Source organism: Chiloscyllium plagiosum, unplaced genomic scaffold (assembly GCF_037043375.1).
Source record: "Chiloscyllium plagiosum isolate Xiang-an unplaced genomic scaffold, Cpla_swu_hap1 HiC_scaffold_9, whole genome shotgun sequence".
NCBI lineage: Eukaryota > Metazoa > Chordata > Chondrichthyes > Orectolobiformes > Hemiscylliidae > Chiloscyllium > Chiloscyllium plagiosum.
In genome coordinates this window covers 90,963,465-90,971,701 of record NW_028270147.1, presented here as the reverse complement: position 1 = coordinate 90,971,701, position 8,237 = coordinate 90,963,465, and the positions used below count along the sequence as shown (strand labels likewise).

Genomic DNA, 8,237 nt, shown 5'->3' with positions numbered 1-8,237 from the left:
CATCCACCACTTCATCTGGCAGTTCATTCTACACATGAACTACCGCAGTTGTCACCGCAGTTAATGTGCTGAGAGATTAATCAGGTAGACTTGCTGCTACTTAAAAGATCTGACAGGTCTTGTGTGGTTCAGGAAATCCATTTGCTCTAAAGCCTTCCAAAAAGAGTCTAGTCTAAAATAATATGCATACAGCAGTTTGATAGATTATATGATAACAGTCAGGTATAAATTACTTTGGATAAGTGACACTGCTGCTCAGACTATGAGGGAGCCCAGGATGGCAAGTTTATCTTCTTCAAGATTCAGAGCTGTTTCCTAACCTCCAGTGTGACTGGGGGGTGGGGGCGTCATTGACTCTGAGTGTGATTGAGGGGGCTGTGATTGAGGTCGATGACTCTGTGTGCGATTGAGGTCGAAGACTCTGTGCGAGATTGAGGGGGCTGTTGTTAGGTGCGATAGCTCGGGGTGTGATTGCAGGGCCTGTTGCTATGGCTGACTGTGTGCTGGAGCTGGAGCCGGGGCCGCTGGCGGTTCTCTGGGCGATCCCGGGCCGATCCTATTGATTTGCCCCATCCCCTCGTCAGCGGGGTTCCCTTCCCGCCTGAGATTGAAGTGGCCTGAGGGAGGGGGGCAGGGCGCAGTCAACAACCACAGCCCGGAGGACGCTCCGCGGTTCGAGTCGGCTGTGGTGCCGGGATGGAAGCACTGGACGGGACCCAGCGGCTGGATCTGCTCCCGGGCTCCGGGATCGAGGAGACCGCTCTCGACCCCGTGGAACGGATTTTGCTGGAGTCGGTGTGTCAGCAACAGGGATGGATCCGAGTGTATGGTAAGGTGCCGGGCTGTGAGAGTAGGGGAACAGAGGGGAGCGAGGGAGGAGGGGAAACAGGGTTTGGGCGGAGGTGACTGAATTGAGAGGTTCGCATGGAAGGGGTAAGGTTGGATTGAGGGGTCTTAATGAAGGCGATCAGGATTTGATTTGAGGGGTCTCTGTGGAGGGGGCCAGGGTTGGATTGAGGAGTCTGTGGGGAGGGCGGTGAGGGTTGGATTGAGGGGTCTGTATGGAGGGGGCCAGGGTTAGATTAAGGAGTCTGTGCGAAAAGCATCAGGATTGGACAGAGGGCACAGGGTTTGGGTGGACGGAGGACGGCTTCTGGATAATATGTTGAGGCGCTTGAGAGACCGCTCAACCAGGACAGGACTGCGACTTGTCGCTGTGGCAGAAATGGTGGGATCTGCATGGAGGAAACTAACTTTGGAGGAGAAGTTAGGGAGAAAGTGCGAAGCATGGAAGGGAAATGAATCATGCAGTTGACTGAACTCTCAAATTGTGCTTTAACCCGTGCGACAAACACTTTATCTTGGGAAGAGTTGTAATTTTTCTTACGGAAGCAATGCTATTGGCTAAATTTGCGCTCCAGAAACTTACTCTCAGAAATAACGTTCGTGTGGTTAGTTTGCAACTTTTAATTGTCGCCGTTGTGTAACTGATGCTGTTTTAGTGGTTCAGCTGGCAGCTACCTAGTTTGCTTGTTGACAAATAAAGCAGATGTTTGAAAATATTTGACTTTTGTTGGCGTGGTGGATCAGACATGATTTCTCACTCTGTGCGGCCACTGCCAACGAATGAAGTTGAACTCGTGAAATTTTGCTGTTGAATGTGAGAAAGGTGGTCAGCTGTGGCTTTACGTGAAATTGGATGAATGAACGCAAGAACGATTGGCTTTCCAGCGCTGCCCTGTTACTCTTCACACCCCCCACCTTATGGTGGCATTGAGCGCTGTCCCTGATTTTTAAATTTTGTATATTTAGCAATTAATTTCGTTGACCGTTTTTCATCATTACAACAATGTTATAAGATGAGTATCAGGTTGTAAGAAGCGAAAAAAGAGCTTGATTTTCATACACTTGCATTCGTCGTATGTGATAATGTCCACCGTGCTAATTTAATGGTTGTCGCTTATTAATAAACCCCATTAAGTTAGATAAAATAAGTTAAGATTGCGTGTCCTAAACTCATTTTAAATTTTAATAAATTGTTAGTGAGTTTTGAGAAGATTTGTAGCTCAGATTAATGGTAAGCCTGTGAGCTAACTCGCTGAGCTTGAGGGTTTGTCTTCGGACGTTTCGTCACCATACTAGGTAACATCATCAGTCAGAGTCTCTGGTGAAAGCGATGGTGGTATGTCCCGCCTCTCTATTTATAGGTCTTGGTTTCTTAAAGTGGGTGATGTCATTTCCGTTTTTTTCCCCGAGGGGAGGTAGATAGGATCTAAGTTCATGTGTTTATTGATGGAGCTATGGTTAGAATGCCTTACCTCCTAAGAATTTGCCTGTGTGTCTTTGTTTCGCCTGTCCTAGGATGTGTGTGTGTTGTCCCAGTCAAAGTTGTGTCCTTTGTCTGTATGTTTGGAAATTAGTGAGAGTGTGTCATGTCTTTTGGTGGCCAGTTAGTGTTCATGTATTCTGGTGGCAAGTTTCCTGCTAGTTTGTCCGATTTTTTTTTTTACAGTTCTCACATGGTATCTTGTAAATGAAGTTAGTTTTGCTGGTGGTCTCTAATGGATCATTTAGGTTCATTAGTCGCTGTTGAAGTGTGTTAGTAAGTTTGTGGGCTACCATGATGCCAAGGGGTCTGAATAGTCTGGAAGTCATTTCTGATATGTCTTTGATGTAAGGTAATGTGACGATAGTTTTTGGTTGCATTGTCTGTTTGGATTTTTTTCTGAGGAATTGATGGATCGTGTTTATTGGGTACCCGTTTTTCTTGAAAACGTATAGATATTTTTCTCCTGCTCTTTGCAGTTCTTGGTGCTGCAGTGTGATGTAGCTCATTGAAATAAAATCTTAATGCAGCTTCATTTGTGGGTGTTCGGGTGATTGCTTCTGAAGTATTTGGTTTGTGTGTTTTGTTTTTCCGTAGAAGCTCTCCGTTAACTATGTTGTACTGTCATGGCGAGGAATGGGAGTCTGTTGTCGTTCTCCTCCTCTTATGTGAATTTTATGCCTGTCAGGATATTGTTGACGATGTTGTATGTTTCCTCTAGTTTGTGCCGTTTTTTTTTTGATGATAAAGGTGACATCCACAGAGTGGGCCCAAAGTTTGGGTTGGATACATGGGAGGGCAGCTTGTTCAAGTTGTTCACCTATGAGCCCTGATATTGGTGATCCCATAGTTGTTCTGTTGATTTGTTTGCAGGTTTTGTTTATTAAATGTGAAGTGGATGGTGAGGTACAGATTCACTAGCTTGAGGATGTTGTCTTTGCTGATGAAGTTGGTGCTGTCTGGTGTTTGTGATCTGGTTTTCCTAGTAGTGATTCCAGTGGTTCTTTGGCCAGGTTGATGTTAATTGATGTGAAAAGGGATGTAATGTCAAAGGAGACCATTATTTTGTCCTCTTCTATCTTGGTGTCTTTGATGGTGTACAGGAATTCTTGGGGGAGTGAATGGAGTGGAGTGAAATTTTTTTTAATAATAAATTATTTTAAAAAGTGCACAATATGTAAAAGATATTGTTACAAGTAATATCAGTTTGAAATACACATCTTGAAAAGGTTAGTTCTTTAGGGGCAGATTGATACTTTGATTGTTCCCATTTAAACTGTTCGATTTGTTCAATGATTCTAGTCCAAGTTGTCATCATTTATTATTTAGCTAAAATGCATAAATGAGAAATATAAAGATGTGAAGCATCAGTTGTCAATGAAGAATAGTTTGCAAGCCTCAAAAAGTGCCAGTCATATTACAGAGTCTCTGTTTGTTTCTGCGTAAATATGCAAGTGAGGAAGTTTGAATTTGCAAGGGAAGAGAGCAGACTGCTGAGAATTAATGTGAATTGCAATTGCATTTATCTTAGCATCCAAAAAAACGTGGTTGCGCCCTATGGGGATGGGAGAGAAAATGATAAATTGAAAGCAAATGCCTGACTGGCTGAAAATCTTTCTACTGTGTGGATGGAGTTCAAACATATCATAACTTAAGAAATGGTGGGATATTGTTATGATCCTAGCTGATGATAATACTGGACAAATCAGATCGTCAAATGAAAGATCATATATTTGTTTTTTTGCAGCTGGTTAAGTTGGTCAAGCACTGAAATGTTCACACAAGACTATGGATGTTCTTGAATTGCAGAATATTAAGTTTACCACACAAAATACGGAAAAGAAAACAAAGCTGCATATAGATTGAAAGCTGAAAGGAAGATCAGAACACAAACATCAAAACTAAGTTTCAACCTTTTGCCAATGCTATTTGTTAGAAACTCACTCCTATGTCACCTTTTTTAAACTCGTTTCTTGACTCTTGGTGTGTCAAGACTTTTTTTTTAAACAATTCCTTTCTGAGTTCACTGGCATGAACCCCTCTTAATTCTGATGGCCTAAACTTTATCAGTTCTAACAACTTGAAGATCTTTGTCCAAATTCTCATGATTTGGAACCTCCTCACTCAAACACTTGACTGGTTCCCCTCAACTGACTGAAAAACCTCATTGTCCTATTAGGAGAAATCTAAAACTTCCTTCGGCACTTAACTCCTGTTTCTTTATATATTGTATCCATAACGCGACAGGAATATTTCCCAGACACTCAATTGCAATTGTACTTACTTGGAACTAATGCACTTAGGACTCTGTTCAAAATTGACCTTTTTGACCAGAGAAAAAAAAATCTTCGTAGAACTGATTCATATCTATATCTTTCCCCTCTCACCCTAAACATATGCCCTCTAGTTCTGGAATCCCCACCCCAGAGAAAAGACTTCATCTATTTATCCTTTCCATGCCTCTCATGATTTTATAAACCTCTATAAGGTCACCCCTCAGCCTCCAATGCACCAGGGAAAACAGCCCTAGCCTATTCAACCTCTCACTATAGCTCAAATCCTCCAACCCTGGAACCATCCTTTTAAATCTTTTCTGAACCCTTTCACGTTTCACAACATCCTACTGATAGGAAGAACAGAATTGCATGCAATATTCCAACAGTGGTCTAACTAATGTCCTGTATAGTCGCAACATGACCTCCCAACTGCTGTACTCGGTACTCTGACCAATAAATGAAAACATGCCAAATGCGGCCTTCACTATCCTATCTATCTGCAACTCCACTTTAAAGGAGCTATGAACTTTCAAAGTTAGTTACGAACAGATGTTATCAATTCTAGAAGGAGTGAAAGTAGATAAGTCCCCTGGGCCGGATGGGATATATCCGAGGATTCTCTGGGAAGCTAGGGAGGAGATAGCAGAGCCTTTGGCTTTGATATTTGAGTCGTCATTGTCTACAGGTTTGGTGCCAGAGGACTGAAGGATTGCAAATGTTGTGCCCTTGTTCAAGAAGGGCAGTAGAGCTGACCCAAGTAATTATAGACCAGTGAGCCTTACTTCTGTTGTAGGAAAGGTTTTGGAAAGGATTTTAAGAGTTAAGATTTATAATCATCTCGCAAACAACAGTTTGATTTCAGATAGTCAACATGGTTTCGTCGTATCTCACAAACTTCATTGAGTTTTTTGAGAAGGTGACCAAGATGGAGATGAGGCTAGGGTAGTTGACGTGGTATACATGGACTTCAGTAAAGCCTTTGATAAGGTTCCACATGGTAGGCTGTTGGAAAAAATGCAGAGGCACGGAATTGAGGGTGATTTAGCAGTTTGGATTAGAAACTGGCTTTCTTAAAGAAGGCAGCGAGTGGTGGTTGATGGAAAATAGTCAGCCTGGAGTCCGGTTACTAGTGGTGTGCCACAAGGATCTGTTTTGGGACCACTGCTGTTAGTCATTTTTATTAATGACTTAGACGCAGGTATAGGTGGATGGATTAGTAAATTTGCAGACGACACTAAAGTCGGTGGAGTACTGGACAGTGTAGAAGAATGTTACAGGATGTGGGGGGATTTGGATAAACTGTAGAATTGGGCTGAGAGGTGGCAAATGGAGTTCAATGCAGCTAAATGTGAGGTGATGCACTTTGGGAAGAATAACAGGAAGGCAGAGTACTGGGTCAATGGAAAGACTCTTGGTAGTGTGGATGTGCAGACGAATCTTGGAGTCCATGTATATAGATCCCTGAAAGTTGCCACCCAGGTCGACAGTGCTGTTAAGAAGGCATTCGGTGTGTTAGGTTTCATTGGTAGAGGGATTGAGTTCCGGAACTGCAATATCATGCTGCAACTATACAAAATGCTAGTGCGGCCATACTTGGAATATTGTGTACAGTTCTGGTCCCCATATTTTGGGAAGGATGTGGAAGCATTAGACAAGGTGCAGAGGAGATATACCAGGATGTTACCTGAGGGAAGGTCTTATGAGGAAAAGCTGAGAGACTTGGGTCTGTTCTCATTGGCAAGAAGGAGGCTAAGAGGGATTTGATAGAGGCATACAAGATGATCAGAGGATTATATAGGTAGACAGTGAAAGTCTTTTTCCTGGGATGATGACGTCAGCGTGTATAAGGGGGCATAACTACAGATTGAGGGGTGATAGATTTAAGACAGATGTCAGAGGCAGGTTCTTTATGCAGAGAGTGGTAAGGGCGTGGAATGCACTACCTGCTAATGCAGTTAACTCAGCCACATTAGGGAGATTTAAACTATCCTTAGATAAGCACATGGATGATTTTGGGATAGTGTAGGGGGACGAGCTGAGAATATTTTACAGGTCGGCGCAACATCGAAGGCCGAAGGGCCTGTTCTGTGCTGTATTGTTCTATGTTCTGTGAACCTGCACTCCAAGGTCTCTTTGTTCAGCAATACTCCCTAGAACCTTACCATTAAGTGTATAAGTCCTGCTAAGATTTGCTTTCCCAAAATGCAGCACCTCACATTTATCTAAATTAAACTCCATCTGCCAATTCTTAGCCCATTGGCCCATCTGATCAAGATCCTGTTGTATGCTGAGGTAACCGTCTTCGCTGTCCTCTACATCTCCAATTTTGGTATCATCTGCAAACTGACAGACCTCTTATGCTCACATCCAAATTATTTTATAGACTCTCTTAGGATTCTCCGTAACCTTATTTGCCAAAACCTTCTTATGTCCCCTTATGGCCATCCTGATTTCACTCTTAAATGTACCCCTACTCCGCCTGTGCCCCTCCAGGGATTCACCATGAACAATTCTAATCACCCTGCTGTGGGAAAGATATTATTAAACTGGAGAGGTACCTAGAGGCAATGTTTTCACACAGAGAGTGGTACGTGTATGAGCTGCTAGAGGAAATGGTGGAGGCTAGTACAATTGCAACATGTAAAAGGCGTCTGGATGGGTGTATAAATAGGAAGGGTTTGGAGGGATATGGGCCGTGTGCTGGCAGGTGGGACTAGATTGGGTTGGGATATCTGGTCTGCATGGACGAGTTGGACCGAAAGGTCTGTTTCCATGCTGTACATCTCTATGACTCTATGATTCTAAGTACCTGAATGGCAAAAGAATAACTCGGGAGAAAATAGGACTCCTTAAAGATCAGCAAGGGTGTCCGCATTTGGAACAACAAGAGGTGGGTGAGATACTAAACACAATGAAATAAATGATCAAAATATAGTTGGGGATAAAGTAGAAATTGAAATATTAAAATTAAAAAACTATAATGAAACAATCTGTAATTTCACAAATCTGAAACTAGATTTTCAGGGCCAGTCAAACTATTCAGTGGTAATTATGACCTTGGTACTCTGTTAAAAATCCACTTACACTTCATGCAACAAAGCATAACTTTTGTAAGGGTCTTTACCAGCAAGATCAGTAGTGTAAAACTGCATGTTTTCATCAGTGCAGTGGTTTCTCATTCATTGAGGAATGAAATTATTTCAAATGCACTGATTATGAAGATGCAGAGTCACTTGACAGGCTGACCTTTTGGAAAATAGCTTGAAATTTGAATCTGAAAGCTGAGGAAATGAGGGAAAGGTGATACTTGGCTATTCTATTTGTTTTCTCCTATGCTTGTGTTTTATGGTCTGCTTCGGTCTTGGTCATCTCCATCTTGGTTGGTTTGCCTTTATTATTATTTCATCTTTTTATTCCAATAAGATAGTATACGAGTCCTATTGGTACATGACAATGATTTTGGTGCTCCTTTACCAGTTATTAATTTCAATGTTTATATATATGTCTTTTATATCAAATGTCTCAGGCATCATTTGTTGCTCCCTTGCACTGTTGACCAATGTTGGGAGTTGTAAAGGTCACTAAGTAATACAAATATATGAACGAGGAATAGGAGTAAGACATTCTGTCTCTCC

The 8,237-nt window shown here is 42.3% G+C and overlaps 1 protein-coding gene across 2 annotated transcripts in view; it reads left to right on the top strand.

The window, feature by feature from the left end:
* The first annotated feature begins 431 nt into the window (after nucleotides 1–431).
* Nucleotides 432–8,237, top strand: part of rasal2 (RAS protein activator like 2) — a 393,387-nt gene continuing 385,581 nt past the window's right edge. Inside the window, exon 1 of one of the 2 annotated variants that reach the window (XM_043699987.2) lies at nucleotides 432–829. In XM_043699987.2, the coding sequence (XP_043555922.2) occupies nucleotides 697–829 (133 nt within the window). In that variant the 5' untranslated portion in view covers nucleotides 432–696. The remainder of the gene's footprint in view (nucleotides 830–8,237) is intronic. The other variant, XM_043699988.2, reaches the window with a different exon arrangement.